This window comes from Paramormyrops kingsleyae, chromosome 1 (genome assembly GCF_048594095.1).
Source record: "Paramormyrops kingsleyae isolate MSU_618 chromosome 1, PKINGS_0.4, whole genome shotgun sequence".
Lineage (NCBI taxonomy): Eukaryota > Metazoa > Chordata > Actinopteri > Osteoglossiformes > Mormyridae > Paramormyrops > Paramormyrops kingsleyae.
This window is the reverse complement of record NC_132797.1, coordinates 22,557,983-22,581,145: the sequence shown is the minus strand read 5'-3', so window position 1 is coordinate 22,581,145 and position 23,163 is coordinate 22,557,983. Positions and strand designations below refer to the sequence as shown.

General features: G+C 42.6%; 1 protein-coding gene across 4 annotated transcripts in view; it reads right to left on the bottom strand.

Annotated features, from left to right (window-relative positions):
• LOC111854625 (alpha-2-macroglobulin-like) overlaps positions 1 to 23,163 on the bottom strand; it is a 56,442-nt gene that overhangs the window by 7,847 nt on the left and 25,432 nt on the right. For 3 of the 4 annotated variants that reach the window (XM_072711756.1, XM_072711753.1, XM_072711754.1), the window contains exons 13-28: positions 21,422 to 21,628; positions 19,230 to 19,293; positions 18,945 to 19,090; positions 18,701 to 18,850; positions 11,108 to 11,215; positions 7,347 to 7,416; positions 7,013 to 7,220; positions 5,814 to 6,039; positions 5,437 to 5,563; positions 5,056 to 5,177; positions 4,128 to 4,179; positions 3,939 to 4,022; positions 3,560 to 3,736; positions 3,033 to 3,114; positions 1,916 to 2,072; positions 1,167 to 1,241 (exon numbers count right to left, since the gene is read on the bottom strand). In XM_072711756.1, coding sequence (XP_072567857.1) covers positions 1,167 to 1,241; positions 1,916 to 2,072; positions 3,033 to 3,114; positions 3,560 to 3,736; positions 3,939 to 4,022; positions 4,128 to 4,179; positions 5,056 to 5,177; positions 5,437 to 5,563; positions 5,814 to 6,039; positions 7,013 to 7,220; positions 7,347 to 7,416; positions 11,108 to 11,215; positions 18,701 to 18,850; positions 18,945 to 19,090; positions 19,230 to 19,293; positions 21,422 to 21,628 — 2,055 coding nt within the window. The remainder of the gene's footprint in view (positions 1 to 1,166; positions 1,242 to 1,915; positions 2,073 to 3,032; positions 3,115 to 3,559; positions 3,737 to 3,938; positions 4,023 to 4,127; positions 4,180 to 5,055; positions 5,178 to 5,436; positions 5,564 to 5,813; positions 6,040 to 7,012; positions 7,221 to 7,346; positions 7,417 to 11,107; positions 11,216 to 18,700; positions 18,851 to 18,944; positions 19,091 to 19,229; positions 19,294 to 21,421; positions 21,629 to 23,163) is intronic. The other variant, XM_072711755.1, reaches the window with a different exon arrangement.

The window sequence follows — 23,163 nt, the reverse complement described above, 5'->3', positions numbered from 1 at the left end:
ACTATCTGTTCACATTCACTGGCGAGGCTACTGTGCTATCTGTTCACATTCACTGGCGAGGCTACTGTACTATCTGTTCACATTCACTGGCGAGGCTACTGTGCTATCTGTTCACATTCACTGGCGAGGCTACTGTGCTATCTGTTCACATTCACTGGCGAGGCTACTGTGCTATCTGTTCACATTCACTGGCGAGGCTACTGTGCTATCTGTTCACATTCACTGGCGAGGCTACTGTGCTATCTGTTCACATTCACTGGCGAGGCTACTGTGCTATCTGTTCACATTCACTGGCGAGGCTACTGTGCTATCTGTTCACATTCACTGGCGAGGCTACTGTGCTATCTGTTCACATTCACTGGCGAGGCTACTGTACTATCTGTTCACATTCACTGGCGAGGCTACTGTACTATCTGTTCACATTCACTGGCGAGGCTACTGTGCTATCTGTTCACATTCACTGGCGAGGCTACTGTACTATCTGTTCACATTCACTGGCGAGGCTACTGTGCTTTCTGTTCACATTCACTGGCCAGGCTACTGTGCTTTCTGTAGCCTATAGGCAACATAGGCGGCTGCCTAGGGTACCGGATTCTGAGGGGCCGCCAACTCACCAGCCAATTTCACTTTGCCTCAGACAGGGGGCCCTAGCAGTCATGCTCGCCTAGGTCACCACATTGGGTAGGACTGCCCCTGGGGCAAACAAATGATTCTAGACCTTTTCTCAGAATAAAGTTTACTTTTTTTACCTTTACTTGCATAGAACTGCTCCACAATTATCTATAGTGGTTGTGTGAGTCAGTTATGTTTAATAATACACAAGTGCTGTCCCATAGTTCATCATCACATTATTCAGGAACGTGTTCCGCTAAGCTTGAGAACCATAAAGATGCTGTAATACTTGTCTCTATTTTTAACCGTATGTCCATCCTTTTAAAATTTACAACCTACCCAATATTTTTTGCTAAATGTTTTGCTTGAAAAGTGGGCTTAAGGTATCTATATTCCACACAAATGCAATTTCGTTTGACATTTTATTGTGCAACTCAATAAGATGAGGACAATTTTAACCATGGCTTAAGTGTCCAAATACTTTTTGGGGACTGTATGCTCCATCGACAATCACAAAACCAATAAAGCAATACTGAGGGTGTTAGACCACTCACAGAGGTGTCTCTGTCTATCTCAAGAAGAGCAGCAGTGATGTAGGCAGTCAGGGACACTTCATCGCTGACTCCGCCCTGAAACAGAGTTTATAAAGCTGTGTGCAGGAAGTCACGGTAAACATACTACATACATTCCTGAACTGCAGACATCTGCAGATAATACTGAACCATTAAGCATAATATTCAAGAAAATCAAGAGCAAAGTACTGATACGACAGAAGCTCACCGTGGGAGTATTATGCTGAAAGAAACAGAGTTTATAGAAAACTACAAGAAAATAATTATCCTAAATTCCAACGATTGTTCTCATAATGTGTGAAATAGGACATCAAGACAATTACCTTCATAATGTGTGAAATAGGATGTAGAGTTTGCGTTTTACCTTCATAATATGAAACATAATGTTGAGATTGTGTTTTACCTTCATAATGTGTGAAATTGGACATGAAGATGGTGTTTTACATTCATTATGTGTGAAATAATACCTTGAGATGGTGTTTTACATTCATTATGTGTGAAATTGGAAGGTTGGATGATGCTGTAGCTTCATAATGTGTGAAATAGGATGGTTAGATGACGTTTTACCTTCATAATGTGTGAAATAGGATGGCTAGATGGCGTTTTACCTTCATAATGTGTGAAATAGGATGGCTAGATGGCGTTTCACCTTCATAATGTGTGAAATAGGATGGCTAGATGGCGTTTTACCTTCATAATGTATGAAACAGGATGGCTAGATGGCATTTTACCTTCATTCTGTTGTGGAAGAGCTTCCCCACTGACCTAAAGCAGCCATTATTCTTCTGTTGCCTGTGTAGCCACAGCTTAGCATCGCCGATGTGTCTCGGGTCCACAAAGATGTACGGACTTGCCCCTCCGAAGGACTTGAGTACAAATGCGGTGAGCCTGGGTGATGCACTTTGTTTACTCAGAATCACAGAAGATCCATTTCCTTATGGATGTGGATGTCAAATCATTATCTACCTAGTTTATTTCTATAGTATATTTTTAAACAACCAAAAGTGCATTATGCAGGATCAGTAATTACAGTAATTACCACATGACCTCTGGAAAAAGTTAAGAGACCACAGCACAATATTTTGTTTCACTTATTTCTCAATATATGGGTGTGCGTCCATGAATAATATATATATTTTTGAGACAATACTTATTTTTGCATCCTGGTTCTTCTCTGTTTCTCATTAATGAAGGGCTTCTTCCTTGCTTTATGGGACTTCAGTCCTGCTTCTCGGAGCCTGATATGATCCTGTCCTAGCAGTGCACTTCACACCTGCACTTAATGTTTCCTGTTACTTTTGAAGGTCACTTGATGTCATCCTCTGATTCATGAGAAACTGTCAGAAGTTAATGGTGATTTTGGCATTAAAAAGTTGCTTCTGCCCTATACTTGGCTGGTTTTTGGTTGTTCCCAGTATCTTCTATTTCACCTTGTTCTTAGAAATTTTGAACCAGGAAGCAACCTGCCATGTAGCCCTCTGCCAGCAGAACCAGGATTGAAAAATGCTGAATTGGTCTTTTAATTTTTTCCAGAGCTGTATATAAAGAGTCAGACACTGTACAGATTAACCATAATCCACTGGGCCAAGAGGAATTTGATTCACTTTAAAGAATAATTGATAGTTGGTTGAATGTTGCTCATCGTCATGTCTGGCCAAGCAGAAAGTAGTCAAATTAAAAATGAAAGTGACCATTTAAACCAAATTTCTTTTACAGGGCAGAACATATTCCTGATAATATCAATTCTGCAAGAATTGGCTCTTGGCAAGAATTACTGGAACTTAATGCTATTATATTTCTGTAATACTGCCATTGTTTTGGTTCGAAGCTTTCGGTAGCGAGACTCACCAGGTGTTGCCAGACTGGTCATTCATTCCAAATGCACTGTAAGATCCATCATCGTGTTTGTAATTTAGCTCCCTCTGGTAGCCTGCAGAACAGAAAAGGTAAACTGGGACCATCTAGCGAGGCTCCAGGCACTACTTACAGTACTGTGCAGTAATGCGTTATTGATTAGCCAGTTGTGGTGCTAGTGGTCAAGTCAAGAGACACACTGGTGTACTGGATGGTCACTGCAAATACTGTTGTAAATTGAAATGGGTAAGCTGAAATGCTTTCCCATACATCATTTTATCGTTTTACACCAAAATGAAGATCAATTATACGTAATTTCCTTTGATTGCCTTAGACTGTTGCACAGTACAATACCACGCTGTGCCACAAACTGCAGGTTCAATCAGTTAAAAAACACTTTAAATGCTTTTTCCAAAAAATAGTCCAAAAATAGAGACTTTAGTTCTGCGATTTGCTCTGGAAACAAGAGCTTGACCACAATGGAAACTTTCAGCTTGGATTCCTATGGTCTCCACACTCACCAGTCTCCAGGAAGCGGACGGCCTTTTCCTGGATATCTTTGGTCAGCTGCTTGGTACTCTCCAGATATTTTAGGATGTAGATGTTGGGAGCAAAGAGCACCATGTTTTGCTCCCCACAGCCAAAAGGCATGGCTAGCAGACGGTCGAGGTTCTGCATGGCCCGGCCCATCAAGTCACCTGGCCAAAGCATAGAGCTGCTCACAACCTGGTCATCTCATCAAGAGCCAATCAGGAACCAGTATCTGACTTAATGATCCAGCTGTGAAGGGTTGCCAGGTCGGTTGATAACAGAAGACTACATCTGACACTCAGAAAAGTGTGGTTAAGAAACTAAAAGTTAATTTTTTTAAGTAAAAATAATTAACATAAAAAATCTCACCCAACACAGAAAGGAAGGCCTTGACAGAGCCCTCAACATGTACTTCTGGAAGTTTCACAGACACATCTTTCTCCACTGGACCATCTGGAAGAGCGAGCACAGAGATCCACCATAAAAAGACAGTCAAGTGATATGATAATGGCCTGAAGCACAATCTGCTCTGCGGTTATGAGAAAAAGGGCCCCTCACCTGCAGGGCACAGCAGTGCATTATGGGTAATGGTCTCCTTGGTTCCTTCTGCCTGAACAAAGAGGAAAGCTGTCATGCTAAATTCCCCATCAGATGACAATAAATGAAAAAAGATTTGTCTATATTATAAATAAGTTACTTATCAAGCCTAGAAGTAACACGAGGACAAGACACGTTCTCATTTGTTAATGAGGGTTAATCCATCTGTTTTCTTATCATATTCAGGGTCGCAGGGAACAAGGCAGGGAACAACCAAGGATGAGGTGCCAACCCATCACAGGGCACACACACACATGCACACCTATGGGCACAAGGCAGGGAACAACCAAGGATGAGGTGCCAACCCATCACAGGGCACACTCACACATGCACACCTATGGGCACAAGGCAGGGAACAACCCAGGATGGGGTGCCAACCCATCACAGGGCACACTCACACATGCACACCTATGGGCACAAGGCAGGGAACAACCCAGGATGAGGTGCCAACCCATCACAGGGCACACACACACATAAACACTTATGGTCACAAGGCAGGGAACAACCCAGGATGGGGTGCCAACCCATCACAGGGCACAATCACATACCATTCACTCACCCACGCATGCCTACGGGTTTGGTAACTCCAATTAACCTCAGCATGTTTCTGAATTATGTTGGGAAAGTGGAGTACCCGGAGGAAACCTCACGATGACACAGGGAGAACATCCAAATTCCACACACATGGAACCATGGCAGAGCTTCAAACCCTGGAGCCTGGGGAGTGAGGTCTCAGTGCTAACCACTGCACCACCGTGCCACCTAATGAAGACTATTCAAGGCCTTAAAATTCTATATTCTGTACATGATGGTAGCAGCGTCAGCAAAGTAAATCGTAGAGAGCAGAGGTCAGAGTCCAGGTCTGACATCATGGAAGCAGCATGCCAACCTCCACCAGCAGCTTCCTGATGACCGTGTCTGTACGCCCCCTCTCGGGCACGGTCACCACCTCGTTTCCACAAAGCTCCTGTGTCCTCAGGGCCTCTGCACTCACTGCAATGGTCACCTCACCTGGTGGAGAGAGTCGGCGGAAGGCACATTCACTTGTCATCCTGTTCTCCGAATAACTGTTTGGATTTCATTTTTTTAAAGTGAATAGTCAGTCAGTCAGGGGCTCAGCCATGCTGACAGGTGGGTTATCAATGAAAGCTTCCATTAAACTGGGATCTCCTATGAGCAAATGATTTGTGCAGACTGTGGTGCAGATTGCAGCAGAGCATGCAGTCAGCAGTGTGTCCTCCACATGATGGACATAGAGACGGATAGAGACCTAGAGCAGCAGGTTTCAGGATCCACCTAAAGGTCCTTGCCTCTTCTTCACACACACAGTGCTTGTACTTGCACCCTTCGCAGGCTTGGGCCGTGAATTCATCCGACTCCGCCAGGCTCACCTGAACCTAAACGTCAAGACACACAGTTTACTATCGGCAGCTGTGACAGCAGTAGGGATTACACCCCTGTGTGCATCTCACTTGTGAATGCGAGAGAGTTGGTGCGAGAATTACTAACACTCTAAAATAAGAGTGGGAAAAGAGAGGGAAGCTCTGAACATCATATAACAAAGGTTCTTTTTTATTACCCATTTATACGCTTATACGCTGCTCTTCGTCCTTCTTGCCCAAAAGAGGCCATGCTGGGTGCACTCACCATGATACATCTGGGGAGGTAGCTGAACACGGAGGCTTTCAGGGTGAACACCTCACCCCGGACGACAGAGTAAGGCAACGTCAGGCTCACGAAGAAGGGCTGGTAGGCAGTGAGCTGGGCGCTGGGGGCCAGGCCAAAGCCCACTGGGGAGGTGCAGAAAGCCCCCGCCACCCATTTGGTGATGGTGTCTGGAATGGTGTGCGTCACATTCACGGAGCCCGAGTCTCTGTGTAGGGAGGGGGAGGCACCTCTCACACAGGTGCACTACAGTCTGACACAGAACTGACATGGAGGATCCAGCCAAACAAACTGCACCCAAATGTAAATTCCAAGCAAGGCCCTGTTGCAGAAATGTTCTTGTTCCCCATCCTCCTTCTCTGGAGTTCACACAAGGGGGCTGTATGTACTAATCTGGTTAGGGCTGAGTGCTGAGCGGAAGGTTGCCAGTTTGAATCCCATGGCTGGTACAGTCAAACCTCAGATTGCGAGTAACTTGGTTTGCGAGTGTTTTGCAAGACAAGGAAAAAATTTTAATAAATTTGAACTTGATAAATGAGCGAGGTCTTGCAATACGAGTATTATGTATACGCTTTGTCTGCCAAGCGTCACGTAATTACAGCTGAGCCGATGGTTCTTCTCTCTCTCTCTCTCTTTCTTGCTGCGGGATTGTGGGTAATCGATATTTTTTGGGTTGTGGAACGAATGATCTGAGTTTCTATTATTTCTAATGGGAAAATTTGCTTTGATATACAAGTGCTTTGGATTACGAGTACGTTTCTGGAACGGATTATGCTCACAATCCGAGGTTTTACTGTACTGTGATTTCACATTTAGGCCCCTAAACCCAACTGCTCCAGGAACTTGCTGACACAGCTGAATGCCGCTTCAGATAAATTCAGATAAATTCTCCTGAAGTAATGTACCATAAATCGTCCATTCTGTGGCTTTGCCTGCAGTGTACAAAGCCATTGAAAAGCCATTGAAAGGCTCTGTTTATGGTTCTGTCTATATGCAGGTACACTTGTGTTATTTTATCAATTAGGGTTTACGTATGCTTGTTTTCTGAACATTTATAATACAAATGTCATTGTAGGTTGACTTATAGTGTGAAATGTACAGCTGCATAAACACTTCAGATAAACAGCCTGGTAGGTGGTAGAATGATGAGATATTCCCAACCCATCCCCGGCGGGGCGTACCCAACTGGCACCAGGTCCCAGATCCACGTCTCTGGGAAGTAGGTGCGGACGGTCTGCACCGGCGATTCTACTGCGAAACCCTCAATGTCATCAGCATCCCAGGCAAGCGAGTCGGGGGAGCCAAGCGGACCGGGTTGGCCAACCAAGCCGACCATGCCCTTCTCCCCAAGATGTTCTGATGATACAAGGTACACTTTATGGTGGATGCCTGACAGGAGGTAATGGGGTAATAAAATACAAAAGCTTTCAATTTATAAACTGTGGAAGAGATGAACCACTATTACAACAGGAAAACATTTTTCCCAAAATTTAATTAAAACTTTAGAAATATTACCAGGTTGATACAATACACACGGCCCAGGAGTCCTCACGCTGTAACTTGTTATGACTTTTACTCCAATTTCCTAAAAAAAAAAATACCAAGATGAAGGTAATGGGGATTGGCTGTACGGCGGCTCGGTTGGGGGCAGCCCACACCCCTGGGGGTGCCCAGCAGCTGCTCTGGGTCCTGGTGGTTCCTCCAGGTGCCTCCTCCGGCTTTATCCCTTGGCCCAAAAACACACACTGTTCCCATTAAGTGTGCATCCACATGTCCGACGGTGGACCAGGATCCCGTCCACAGTGTTACGTAAACCCGAGTGTAGCCCACCTCAGCTCTCACTACTAATAGTGATTGCTAGAGCATACAAGTACCTATACTACTAAGTGTTTACTTCCTGGACCAGCACATCAAAAGTTTAGATTCGCCACTGGAGAAAGGAGCATCAAAATTTGCATTGAGCGGAAGAGCAAGAACGCAGACAAACTACAGGTAAATTTTACATATGTTGTATTAACAGAAAAAAAAACAAACAAAAGAAATAAACAAAATGTCCTTCAATGCATGAAATATACATATATCTACCAAACTGATAACATCACAGTTCTTATCTCCAATTAGGTTGGCTCGCCACAACCACTGGGATCTACCTCCACCTCTAAAGAACTGAAGTGATCACAGCGGAAGAGTGCATGTGCAAACTTTGTGCTTCACAGAAGACAGGAAACCATACAAAAGAAAAGACCCGGCCTGTATAGGCCAAAACGTGGTTACAACACTATTCTCAACAACTGAATATACACTCACCTAAAGGATTATTAGGAACACCATACTAATACGGTGTTTGACCCCCTTTCGCCTTCAGAACTGCCTTAATTCTACGTGGCATTGATTCAACAAGGTGCTGAAAGCATTCTTTAGAAATGTTGGCCCATATTGATAGGATAGCATCTTGCAGTTGATGGAGATTTATGGGATGCACATCCAGGGCACGAAGCTCCCGTTCCACCACATCCCAAAGATGCTCTATTGGGTTGAGATCTGGTGACTGTGGGGGCCATTTTAGTACAGTGAACTCATTGTCATGTTCAAGAAACCAATTTGAAATGATTCAAGCTTTGTAACATGGTGTATTATTCTGCTGGAAGTAGCCATCAGAGGATGGGTACATGGTGGTCATAAAGGGATGGACATGGTCAGAAACAATGCTCAGGTAGGCCGTGGCATTTAAACGATGCCCAATTGGCACTAAGGGGCCTAAAGTGTGCCAAGGAAACATCCCCCACACCATTACACCACCACCACCAGCCTGCACAGTGGTAACAAGGCATGATGGATCCATGTTCTCATTCTGTTTACGCCAAATTCTGACTCTACCATTTGAATGTCTCAACAGAAATCGAGACTCATCAGACCAGGCAACATTTTTCCAGTCTTCAACTGTCCAATTTTGGTGAGCTCGTGCAAATTGTAGCCTCTTTTTCCTATTTGTAGTGGAGATGAGTGGTACCCGGTGGGGTCTTCTGCTGTTGTAGCCCATCCGCCTCAAGGTTGTGCGTGTTGTGGCTTCACAAATGCTTTGCTGCATACCTCGGTTGTAACGAGTGGTTATTTCAGTCAAAGTTGCACTTCTATCAGCTTGAATCAGTCGGCCCATTCTCCTCTGACCTCTAGCATCAACAAGGCATTTTCGCCCACAGGACTGCCGCATACTGGATGTTTTTCCCTTTGCACACCATTCTTTGTAAACCCTAGAAATGGTTGTGCGTGAAAATCCCAGTAACTGAGCAGATTGTGAAATACTCAGACCGGCCCGTCTGGCACCAACAACCATGCCACACGCAAAATTGCTTAAATCACCTTTCTTTCCCATTCTGACATTCAGTTTGGAGTTCAGGAGATTGTCTTGACCAGGACCACACCCCTAAATGCATTGAAGCAACTGCCATGTGATTGGTTGATTAGATAGTTGCATTAATGAGAAATTGAACAGGTGTTCCTAATAATCCTTTAGGTGAGTGTATATACACCTAAAGGATTATTAGGAACACCTGTTCAATTTCTGATGAGTCTCGATTTCTGTTGAGACATTCAAATGGTAGAGTCAGAATTTGGCGTAAACAGAATGAGAACATGGATCCATCATGCCTTGTTACCACTGTGCAGGCTGGTGGTGGTGGTGTAACGGTGTGGGGGATGTTTCCTTGGCACACTTTAGGCCCCTTAGTGCCAATTGGGCATCGTTTAAATGCCACGGCCTACCTGAGCATTGTTTCTGACCATGTCCATCCCTTTATGACCACCATGTACCCATCCTCTGATGGCTACTTCCAGCAGGGTAATGCACCATGTCACAAAGCTCGAATCATTTCAAATTGGTTTCTTGAATATGACACTGAGTTCACTGTACTAAAATGGCCCCCACAGTCACCAGATCTCAACCCAATAGAGCATCTTTGGGATGTGGTGGAACAGGAGCTTTGTGCCCTGGATCTGCATCCCACAAATCTCCATCAACTGCAAGATGCTATCCTATCAATATGGGCCAACATTTCTAAAGAATGCTTTCAGCACCTTGTTGAATCAATGCCACGTAGAATTAAGGCAGTTCTGAAGGTGAAAGGGGGTCAAACACCGTATTAGTATGGTGTTCCTAATAATCCTTTAGGTGAGTGTATATATACACACATATATACATATATAAGATTCTTGTTTACGTTTTTAATCTCTAAAAACATGAAGTGAATGAACCACATAGAAGGTTTTATCCTGCCTTAGAACTGTTTAGATTTAACCATTTAATTATACGACAAGGCACACCTAATGCAAATATGCAGCATGCTACTCAAAGGATGCATTTCATCTTGTATGAATCCTTACTAATACCGCTAAAAGAAAAGAATTGGCTAAGGTACGGCCACGGGTGCTCTTGACCCTGTAGCTGATTTCGGACTGCGTTCGCTACTGAATCATGTTCTTCTTCCATTTTCTTCCACTGATTGAATGTTATAATTTCTCTAATTTCCAAGTCAAGGTGCTGTGCATTGTGGTGATTGATGCGATATGATGTCACTTCCAAAGGACCAATGAACATATCTGACTAATTTCATAGAATGTGAAAACGAATCTCATTGGCACAATGAATAACATTTTAATTAAACTGGGATTCAGCGCAATTCAATTGGTTTGTTAGCAAGGGAAAATAGAATGAAGTGATCTCCAAAAATGAGTATTTTAAAATGATTTACTTTTTGAATGTAAATAAAATTTTAAGGAGTAAAAAGTACTTTTTTTTCTTTAAAAATGTAATATGCTCCATTTTCTTTAAAAATGGAGCATATGAACTCCATATCACCTACGTCTCTATCACAGTCGGGAAAAGCACATTAGTCATTTTCCCCTTTTTTTTTATAAAATGAAAAGCCCTTTCATGAGAATGTGAATACATATTTGTGTGTGTGTTTATTCTTTATTTATTATTTTCATCCTATCCAACTCATTCATGTCATAAGAAACAATATGAATTTATCTATTTAGTTATATTAAGAGTTCTATCTGTGTCATATGAGCTATATGAGTATAATTATTTATTTAACATATATCCCATAGTCAACTAGACTAATGAATGGGACACAGTAACCAGGGTTACACGAGACACACATTAATTACCTCATATCTCTTAAAGAGCAATAAGGCTTACAGAGTTAAATATCCTCGGTTCTGTGATGGACATCTGACTACAAATGGGGCTGGCAGAGGAGCCGAGACGGACTCACCTTGAAGACGCTGTATATATCATTGTGGCAAGCCTGGAAGCTGCTCACTTCATCCTTCAGGCGCGGGTCGTATCCCGAAAGCCTCTGCAGCGGCAGCTTACTGTACATCTGGTGAGGGAAGGCGATTACAGATCTTTTAATGTTTTTATCAAGGCATACAGAATTTTTATTTACCAGCACGGATATGCTGCTGTAACAGTAATTGTTTGACGTGGGTGTCCTGAATCTGGAGTGGTTGACATGAGCTGATTGGGATGCATCTGAAACCAGGTTTTGGTGACTGAGCAGCTGTGCTTACAGAGGTATTAAACAAACTGGGCAGAAATTATTTTTTAACAAGTAGGAGCAACATCTTTCAGCTGTTTTTTTCTGTGGGTAAGTTTTTAAAATGAAAAGATTTAGTGCAACATTTGTTACGTGGTGAATTAGGGTTACAAAAAAATCAAACTCTTAACGGCGTATCTATGCTGGGGGAGTGTTAATAGCTCAAAAAGTCAGAGCAAATGGGCAATAAGTGGGTCTTGATGTTGATGTGCAAGCGAAGAGGTGAAAATAGAGATACTGTCGGTGCGACAAACGCAGGCTACTTAATAACGCTGTTATGTGTGAGGCACCCCAAGTTAAGGAACAGCACATAAAAAACAGGTATGACGAACGGATGCTTCGGGGGGCCGGGGGTCTTCATGGAGTCAAGAGGCTCATTTATAAAGGCTTTGTATAAAGAAAATAGCTGTGAAACATTCCTACTCATTTATGCAAAAATTTTGGGATTTACAAATGAATAAACAAAACATGCACACTTCCGAATGGCCCAGAGCAGTCATACGAAGGTTTTGGAGGAAACAGGAAAAATGCATCACTGAGAGTTTAGATAGAAATGAGCATGTAAGTTGCATTTCCTGTTAATTTTAGCACTCTGTGAAAAGTACGTTAATGAATGCAGACATGGACAGTATAGGGGGTGTCACCTGCCCAATAATCAAATCCAGCCAATACTGACCCCACCCCCCCAGAATTTACGTCCATGGTGGCAACCTCACCTCCCCAATATTGAACCAAATATTCAACTCCTGAATACAGAGACATCTTTATTAAATATGATATACAACTGACATTCAGAATTCGTTTTATTATTTTTTTTAATTAATGAGTTTGTCCAACTTTGGAGAATTTTAGGGGGTTGCATAAACACGGACATCTCGCCGGCTTCGAATGCAGTGACTCCCCATAACAGAAAACGCAGATCCGACTGTGCAATAAAGTCTTGTACGACAGTCTTTTACGACCTGGGACCTATCGAGCAGTAACCCATCCCCATCCAGTCTTCCCGAGTGCGCATGCATGTGCATGCGTGCGATCATGCAGCCGGCACGCATAGGCCCAATCCCAAACTATACCCTCGACACTCCGCCTTCATTTCGAGTCACACTCCCGCCGAGTCACCCTCACAACACGCCCTATGCACTTTAAACTGAAGGAAACTGTCACAAGAAAGATTTGAGACAGACTTGCCCTCGCAGCGCGTTTTTACAGTCTTCTTTACCGGAAAGAGGAAATGCATTACGTAGTGATTTGACGAAATGGATCCATCAAGAAGCTGTATTGTATTTTCTTTAATGACATATCAGTTATTTTAAAAAAGCACAAAGTTTATCTAATGCGAGAAGACGACGGCTACATCGTCTTATTGCACTGAGCAATTTTAAGTATGTACACATATCATATTGACGATTGTACAATTTCTACCATGCGTGTAAACTTAATTAGTTTAATTAAGCAGATTATCGTCGCTACATCGCTGGCTGTCGGAATGGTGCCCGATAAATGGTGTGGGTTATATTGACAACTGGCGGATGTTTTGGGGTAGGCCTGGGCTTTTGAAGAGGGACGGTATTCACCCCTCGCGGGCTGGTGCTGACCTCTTGTCTAAAAGCATAGCTCATAGTCTCCAGACAAATCGCTGACTAACTAGAGCCAAGCCCAGGCGGCAGGCAAACCGGCTTAACCGACCGCCTGCTAGTCGCCTAGAGTCGTCACCTAGGGTTCATTTTATTGAGACTGTGTCTGTTCCCCGCGTTTTTAATCATGGAAGCCGATTCCACCGTAGTGTGTGCCATAATAACTTAATAAAAATTACAATGAATCCGTTACTAGAAAACAGCTGTGATGCAGGGCTTAAACTTAAACTTGGACTTATGAATGTAAGATCACTGGCTCCTAAGGCACTATTAATAAATGAAATAATTACTGATTTTAGTCTTGGTGCCATATGCCTCACGGAGACCTGGCATAAACCAAATGAATTCATGGCACTGAATGAATCTACTCCAGCTGAATACAGTTACAAGCATAACCCTCGACCAAATCGCAAAGGTGGTGGTGTTGCTGCAATTTTTCAATCCAGCCTAGGAGTGACTGAGAAATGTGGTCTTAGTTTCAGCACATTTGAAACTCTTGTTCTTAGTCTTGCTGGCTCATCTCTTTCTTGCTCTTCACCCCAAATCACCATTGTTATTGTTTATAGACCACCTGGGCCGTACAGTAATTTTCTTAAGGAGTTCGCTGATTTTTTAACTAACCTGGTGGTCAGTACTGACAAAGCTGTTATTGTGGGTGATTTTAACATTCATATGGAGAAAGATAGTGATCCTTTAAAAATAGCGTTTACAGCTATTCTTGACTCTCTAGGTGTATGTCAGAATGTAGTCGGGCCTACTCATGCCTGTAACCATACCCTTGATTTGATTATTAGTCATGGCATCTTGGTGGAACATGTATCTATTATGCCTCAGAGTCCCCTTCTCTCTGATCATTACTTGTTAACGTTTGAAATCCAGTATAGCCTCCCGTTGACCGCAGCTCCAAAGTACAGAATCAGACGTTCCATTGCCTCACTAACTACAACAACATTTATGAAACAACTTCCACAGTCCTTCAGCCTTACATCTGAAGCATCGTGTATAAATTAACTTGAACAGGCGACTGCAAACATGGATAAATCCCTTCGTAGCACACTAGATCTTGTAGCTCCACTTAAGAAAATAAAGCATAGAGATAAGAAACCTGCCCCCTGGTACTCTGATCATACACGTGAACTCAAACAGGCATCACGCAAGCTAGAGCGCAAATGGCGCTCAACTAAACTAGAAGTTTTCAAATCTGCATGGAAAGAGAGCCTGTCTAAATACAGACAAGCACTAGTGTCTGCTAGGTCTGTGTATCTCTCCAGATTAATAGACGGGAACAAAAACAATTCAAAATTCCTATTTGAATCCGTGGCTAGGTTAACACAGAATTCTCCATTAAACTCGCAAGTCCCACAATCTCTTAAGAGTAATGACTTTATTACATTCTTTAATGATAAAATAACTAAGATTAGACAGACCATCCAGTGCACATCCTTAGCTACCTATGACTGCCAGACTCCTGCTAGTCTTATGCCTATCAATAATGAGACTTTTGAATCTTTCATTCCTATAAAACACCCAGAACTCCTGAGCTTAATTTCCTCCTGTAAATCCTCTACAAGCCTCATAGACCCAATACCTACAAAATTTTTCAAGGAAATCGCACCACAGATTAGCAATACCCTGTTAAATGTGTTAAACTCTTCTCTTAAGCTTGGATATGTTCCTAAACCTTTTAAATTGGCTGTTATTAGACCCATTCTAAAGAAACCAAATCTTGACCCTAGTGTTTTAGGAAACTATAGACCAATCTCAAATCTTCCTTTCATTTCAAAGATCATGGAAAAGGTTGTAGTTCGTCAGTTGTCTACTTTCCTACAAAAAAATAATAATAATGAATTGTATCAGTCTGGCTTTAGACCAAACCATAGCACAGAAACTGCTCTAGTCAAAGTAATGAATGATTTACTTATGGCTTCTGACCGTGGCTTGATATCGCTGTTGGTATTACTGGATTTAACTGCAGCATTTGATACTGTGGACCATAATATCCTCTTGGACCGGTTAGAAGGTGTAGTTGGCATTACAGGGACAGCACTCTCTTGGTTCCGCTCATATTTAACTGATCGCTATCAGTATGCACATGTGAACAACGAATCATCCAAGGCCACCAAAGTCACATACGGTGTCCCACAGGGATCAGTACTGGGCCCACTACTGTTTACACTATACATGCTACCGCTTGGTAACATTATTAGAAAACATGGTGTTGGTTTTCATTGTTATGCAGATGATACACAGTTATATATATCTGTTAACCCTGATGATACATCACTCCTATCTCGGTTAGAAGATTGTCTGTTAGATATTCGGTGCTGGATGGCAAAAAATTTTCTAATGTTAAACACAGAAAAAACAGAAGTACTGGTGATTGGTCCCAAGGCTGCAAGAAATAAGTTTCACCACCTCAGCATTAGTGGCCTTCCTACACAACCTAACACAGTGGTTAGAAATCTTGGTCTTCTAGTAGATTCAGATCTATGTTTTGATGCTCACATAAGAAGTATTACTAGAACTGCGTTTTATCATCTACGAAACATAGCCAAGCTTCGTAAGATGCTCTCACTTCGTGATGCAGAAAAATTAATATATGCCTTCGTAACTACCAGACTAGACTACTGTAATGCCCTCCTTTCTGGTTGCCCGTCTGGTTCCTTAAATAAACTTCAGCTGGTACAAAATGCGGCAGCCAGAGTTCTCACAAACACTAAAAAATTTGATCACATCACACCAGTCTTATCCTCCCTTCATTGGTTACCAGTTAAGTCTCGGATTGACTATAAAATACTGCTGTTAACCTATAAAGCACTGAATGGCCTTGCACCAGACTACCTTAATAATCTGCTGACCACATACAATCCCCCACGCTTGCTTCGATCTCAAGGTGCGGGATATCTGTTAGTACCTAGGGTAGAAAGATCTACGGCAGGCTGCAGAGCTTTCTCCTATAGAGCTCCTCAGCAGTGGAACGGTCTTCCACCGGATGTGCGGGTTTCAGGCTCACTTTCAATATTCAAGTCTAGACTAAAAACACACCTATTTAGTTTAGCTTATAGGGACACTAGTTCTAGCTCTAGCTAGCTTCTCACTCCCAGTTAAACCTATAGTGTGAGGTGTAGAGCTGGGTGGGGATCGGTGCCATTGGCTTTGGATAAACTGAATTGACAGTGCTGTCACTCTAGCTTCACAATTGCTTGTGGGATTGGAGTGCTGACATTTCAGGGACTCCCCATGCCTGCATTCCCACCTGCCTCTCCCTCCTACTTATGCTGCCATAGCCATATCTGCCGGAGCATTGCACTTCATATTGCACTCATCTAACTTTTAGCACTGCCTATAGTCTCCCTTACTTTGACTAATTGCATTTATTTCCACCACCTTCTCCTGGGTGGTGCTACCTGGAGCTTTCAATCTATCAAGATGTCCAGCACACCCTGCAACATGTGACGTCGCCACTGCCAATGACGACCGTGCATCCAGCTCGCCGTTCTGCCAGTGTCATCTTCCTTGTATGACCCGCTCCCTGCCTTCTGGCTGCCTGGCGATTGGAGGAAGTGTTGGCACCGGCTTGTCATCTCCCCCCTGCTCCCCGTTTGTGTTTCAGACTAAACTGTATTTGACTCTCTCTGCCGGCCCCTGGAGGATGGGCTCCCCCTTTGAGTCTGGTCCCTCCCAAGGTTTCTTCCTTCTAGGGAGTTTTTCCTTGCCACTGTCGCCTATGGCTTACTCACTGGGGGCTTTGGGTGGGGATGCTGTAAAGCGCTTTGGGACAATGTAATGTTGTGATAATGCGCTATACAAAAATAAATTTGTTGTTGTTGTTGTAGTTTACACGCATAAAACATTACGCATTACTTCTGTACCAAATACCAGATCCAGATCTGTAGAGGAAAAAACAGGCAAATATGAAACATAAATTGTTATTGCTGGTGTGATGTTGATCGAGTTTGCGTACGAATGTTTCTTCGCGTGGTTTCTAGTTTTAAAAGTACACAAAATCTCTCGTAATCGGATCACGATAAAATCTATCTGTACTGACCAGCTATAAATAACTGCTTTCCTAATTTTTTTTCTGCAGCGATGAATTATAACATGTAACATAGACTTTCTATATGTATTTCACAGTGCTGTTAGAATCCAATTATTAAATTATCGCGCTGTTCTGTTTCCTGTGCGCTAGGAATTGTGGGATATGGAAGTGGTAGTGGAATCGCGCGAGCCACCATGGTTGCTGACTCGCTAAAGGAGGGCATAATCGACCACTCCCCCTTAGCCCTTGCTGCTTTGAGACACACTTCAACATGGCGACGGGTCTCGGGAACGCGCAAACGAAGGCGGAGTGGTGAGGCGGAGTGTGTAGGGACCAGTTTGGGATTGGGCCATAGAGTGGCACATATGCGCTGTCGTGAGGTAAATGGTACGTACGCGCTGTCGTGAGGTAAATGGTACGTACGCGCTGTCGTGAAGTAAATGGTACGTACATGTCGTGAGGTAAATGGTACGTAAGCGCTGTCGTGAAGTAAATGGTACATACACGCTGTCGTGAGATAAATGGTACATACGCGCTGTCGTGAGATAAATGGTACATACACGCTGTCGTGGAGCTGACAATGCATAAGGGCGGCTAAGCTGAGCTCCCAGCGAATGCTCAGATATGAATGCATTACTTAACACTATTATTATAATGACAGAATTAGCTGGCAAGTGTCTATCACGCCAACTCGGTAAACAAACAAATAAACTTTATACCTTTGGCTTCCAATTAACAAGTTTATATCTTTTCTGTGGCAAGGAATAAAATTTCATTTTTCATATTTTTTAAAAATACCAATTGTACAACAGATGGTAATACAACTACTTTATCTATTTCTATTTATCTGTATTTGTTGTAAACAGTTCAAAAATGCAGTTATTGACCAAAGTGATAAACAGCCATTTGTACTCAAAACTTATGAAGCTTTAGAATTAAAAAAGTAGCTAGTGTTTTTGCTAAAATTAGTAAGTTTCCTTTATAAGTGCAGTACATACATATAAAACATACCTTGATAATATTATACTGCTAAAGCAATGTTTCTTGTAAGGACAGAATTGCTGGCTAATTTTACATTACTACCTACAGTACATTCCAATTTGGTTGGTTTGTAAACAAACAAAACAAATCCTGATCTATATTATGGATCATGATTCAAACCAAAAATATTGTAATATGACACTTTGGCCATAACAGATATTATATGATAAATTATATGATAATAACAATCATTCTGCTCGTATAACTGTATAATGTGTGTTATTAATGTACATTGAAGCTGTTAAGGTATGTTAGGATGTTTAGGTATATTAACAAGCTGCTTATGAATGTATTGTGAATGCATTATGGATGCATTATGTAAAGCATCACACTCTTGTATTACTAATTATATAGCTTCATGATTATAGCTCTGTAGGCGTGACCCATTCATACTCTATGTGGCCTAGTAATTAGAGTAATTGTCTAATTTAGCCACACCCTCTGCTGACACAGTTGTATAATTAAATACACAGTCAGAGAGATGTTGGACAAGCTGGTATCACTCATTATAGGTAGATTCCTTGAGTGTCTGTCTATGACAGATAGATTACCCACCCAGTCCACAGTCAGCTCCTGCTCTGGTGCCATCAGCAGCATGCTCTGGTCTATGGCCCTCAAGGAACACAGCGACCCCGGGTGAGCCGTCAGCTCCAGCGACGTCTCCTCCCCAGGGATCTCCTGGAGGGAGGGGAACTTGAGGGACACCTGGAGAACAGTAACGGTAAACAGCGCTGATAACAGAAACCAGGGTCTTCACTGAGGCCTCTTGTTTGAAGATAATCTGTCCTGCTCCGGTTACCTTGTTATTCAGGCATTTCTGGATGGGAACGCTGTAGCTGTCTGCCACGATCTCCTGAGTGGGCAGCAGCGTGTAAATCACCAGCTGGGCATAGGGAGCCCAGGATCTTATGTGCCTCAGTGGGACAGTAAGCTCACCAGTGTTCACTAGAACAATAAACGGCCATGGGAACCCATGTGGATGAACACAGAGATATACAGTATATGTTATTTACAGGAAGTCACATCATTACTTTTCCAAACATTACAGGAATTAAAAAGTAACTTAAGGGTCTAAATGAATCACCTTCTGCTTCCTTCACTGCTATTTCCAGCTGTCCATTCTGCACAAAGTGGCCTCTGGAAAATACCTGATCACATGGGGAGGGACAGAGAAGGAACAAAGAGCCCAGATGGGTATGGAGACACTGATTGCTCCGAGAGGCTGTGGACTGAGCCAGTCTTTGGCCTGTGTTCTGTCTTACATTGTCTTACATCACATCCTAACTTACAGCCATGGAAAAAATTAAGAAAGTACTCTGTATTTATAACACATCTGCATTTTTTAAGTCCTGGCTTAACCGTGGTTCTGCTGGCAGAAGAATACGCTGAGCAGCAGGTTGTACACAAGAATAGGGTTAAGCAGGAGACACTAGGAACAACCAGAAACCAGCCAGGGAGAGGGCAGAAGCAACTTTCTAATGCCAAAAATGACCGTCAACCTTTCTGGCAGTGCCTCATAAATCAGAGGATGACATCAAGTGACCTTCAAAAAGAATGGGAAACATTAAGTGCAGGTGTAAAGTGCACTGCTAGGACAGTTCAAATCAGGCTCCAAAAAGCAGGACTGAAGTCCCATAAAGTAAGGAAGAAGCCCTTCATTAATGAGAAACAGGGAAGGACCAGGCTGTAGTTTTCAAAAAAACAATATGTATGTATTACTCACATAAGCACTGTCATGCCCCTCTCATCCGATCCTCCCGTGTGCCACGCCCCTTCATCTACCTCGTGTGGATTCCCCGTGTTCACCAGCTGTTTCCTGTTGCTGTCATTAGTTCAATGTATTTAGTCTGCATTTCAGTTTGTTTCCCCAGTCCGCTCATTAACGTCATTGTGTTGTTTTTCCTGTTCTCCGTTCTCCGTTCTCAATTTCCCGATCTCGAGTCCTGCCCCTGCTTCCCCGGTCCCGGTTCGGCAGATCGTCACGCACACACCCATAAATTGAGAATTTTTTTCCATGGCTGTATATCGTACTTTACCATTAGGCAAGGTAGGCAACCGCCTAGGATGCCCAAAATATAGGGGCCCGATGAAAACATAAATTCTTGAAGTTACATTTAAGGGTATAACATAATGTGATCATTTAAATTATAGCAACATGTCTGTTATTTGCGTTTTTAGTGGCATTCTTCTGGACAGACAAGATTGCTGAAGAAAACAGAGAATAGATACAAAGTTAACATTATGGGCCCTACTTTCGAGAAATTATCACGCTCAGCGCAGGTTTACTCAATGTAAACAAGATTAGATCACAGATTTATACAGAATGAAAATTTCAACGGCAGTTCATGACTGAAAGCAGGTTGCTTACAACCTGAAATATTTGGGGGGCTGCCGGTGTGAGCATAATGATTGCTTTCTGTGATAACCATCCAACAAGGGTTTTGAAGAACTGCAAAATCTGGGATCATCAGCAATAACATCTGGAACAGTCGTGAGTCCATGTACGAAGAACACCCACCAGGTATTTGTTCGTCAAAAGCGCAATCGTTTTCCACTGCCTAAAGATCGCAGCGTACCTGCAGTGCACCTGACTTCATCTTCATCAAGAGCGACACACACGGGCACTCAGGTACATTTGCTATTTACACAATGTGGGCACTGGATGGAAAAATGACAGTTGTGTCAGGCTCATGCAAGCATAAACACCTGCGTCATGCCCAGTGCCGCTTTGCGATGACGTGAAGTAGGGCCCTACATCACCCATCACTTGTAGACAAATTGTGAACAGAGAGAACACAGTCCAATGAGTGTATGCAAAAATTCAAGACAAACCTTAGCAAAATATGGACATAGCTACAGTTCTTAAATTCGCCGACGCGATACCCCCCTCCTCCCTAATCGGTGAATTTTTCCAAAAGCACCCTCTTCCCCACCATAATCAGTAAATGTTACCACTAACACAGAGTGCCTTTATTGCCATACTATTGATGTTCCATTGTTTTTAACTCCATCTCCTTTCTCTTTTGGCTCCAAAAAAGAACTCAAATGGCCACTTAGGGGGACACTGCCCATGTCAGCTTAGGGCCCTCTGACAAGTTAGTCCTCCCCTGATATTACACAAAGCTAGCTCTCTTTCGTGTAGCTGTACTGTAGTACGGTGCACTGAAGTTCAGCATAAATACCTGCCTGAGCAGCTGCTCCACAGCCTGTCCTGTAATTGTTAGTGGATATAGGGTCTCTGGCCAAAAGCCTCTCAGTAATCGTCTACAGACTCACCAAGTAGTAAACGTACAGTGACTCCTGGCCCTTCTGCAGTGCTGCGCCCTGGATGATGTACTTTGCCCAGACAAGTCCTTCCTGATCACATGGAAGCTTCCCCTGGACCGACATGATCTTCAGATAGCTGTTGCTCTTTGAAAAAAATGCCATGACGATCTTCTTATGAACTCTGCAACTCTGTGACGTGCATGTTTGGTGATAGGCCTGATTGAGAGAAGGACATAAGCATTCAGCACTGGAAAGATGGTCACAGCATCTTATATTTATGCAATAACATACGAGAAGTAGTGTGGTTGTATTCCAATATATCACAGCTGAGATTCAGTTGTAGATAATCACAGCCGTGATATACTGGAGTACAACCACACGACTTCAAGCATCTTTCTGCTGTCCCACCAAGCAGCAGACGTCCATGGGATGTTGTTTTATGGGCTAAATTGCCCCTTATGACCTTTATTTGGACCAGAAAACAGTTATTGAAAACTGAGCTCAGTTTAGTCTGTCTATTTTGGTCCACATTTAGCCCAAGACGAGAGTCTCATTCGTACCACATATAGCCTTAATACAGCCATGAAAATTGCAGCAAGTGGGGAATCATCACGGTGAGTGTTGTGTTGTGTAAACTTCATCCAAATCCTGTATGTTATTGAATATAATCAACTTTATAATAAAGAGGAATAATGTCGAAAGGCACAGTGTGCAACGTCACTCCAGGAACTAGCGGCCATCTGTGTGCTTTACGGTCTTATTTTGGTGAATCGTACATTTTTTTGTAATCCCTCACTTCTGCTGATTAACTCCTCCACGTTTGACATCTTTCAGTATAAATCAAGTTTATGAGAACGCTTTTCTGCAGCATCACAGTGCCCATTGTGCTCGCACACGCACACACGACGAGTGTGACTGTGATTGGTCACTCAAAAATTCCATTTTCCACTAAAATTTTGCCATTTTTAGTTTTTGGATTGCAGTCACAGATTTTTATAACACTGAGTTTCCTCTTGCAATGACTAGGGCTGTGTATTGGCAAGGGCCTCACGATACGATACGTATCACGATACATGGGTCACGATACGATATATCGCGATATATTGCGATACAATACATATTGTGATATATTGCAATAGTTTGTATTAGTATATGTGTGTCACATTATATTGACAACTTGATAAAGTAGGCAGACGAATTAAAATTCCAATTCCAATTTATTTTCCATCCATTCCAATTCCAAGTTAGAACGGCACAGTGTGATTGAAGTCCATATTGTTATTAAACACTTAACTTAACACTTAAACATTCAACTAAAATGTATATGCCACTAAAGTTACATATAAATTAAATAAACAATTTATAAAACTAAAATAGTAAGTGGCAAAAAAATTAAAGTGCATCAAGTAAACATAAAACTGGAACAAAATGCTCTAATATGAGGTATTCATTGTCACCAAACTGTTAGACCAAAAACGATCTTTTGCCTCCAAACTATTAGAAACTTAAGTGTCTAAAATATTTTGATAACTAATAAATGATTACATATTAACATTGAATGTAAGTAAATGTACCATTCCTGAGTGACTGTAGAACCATCTGAAGTTAACAACAACAAGCAGGATACAATAGCAGGCCTACTTTAGATTTTTGCTCAGGAACAGAATTTGATCAACATGTTTTGGGCTAAGTGCACTCCTCTGTGCTGTGATTATGTCCCCTGCGGTAGAGAAAACTCTCTCTGAGGAGAC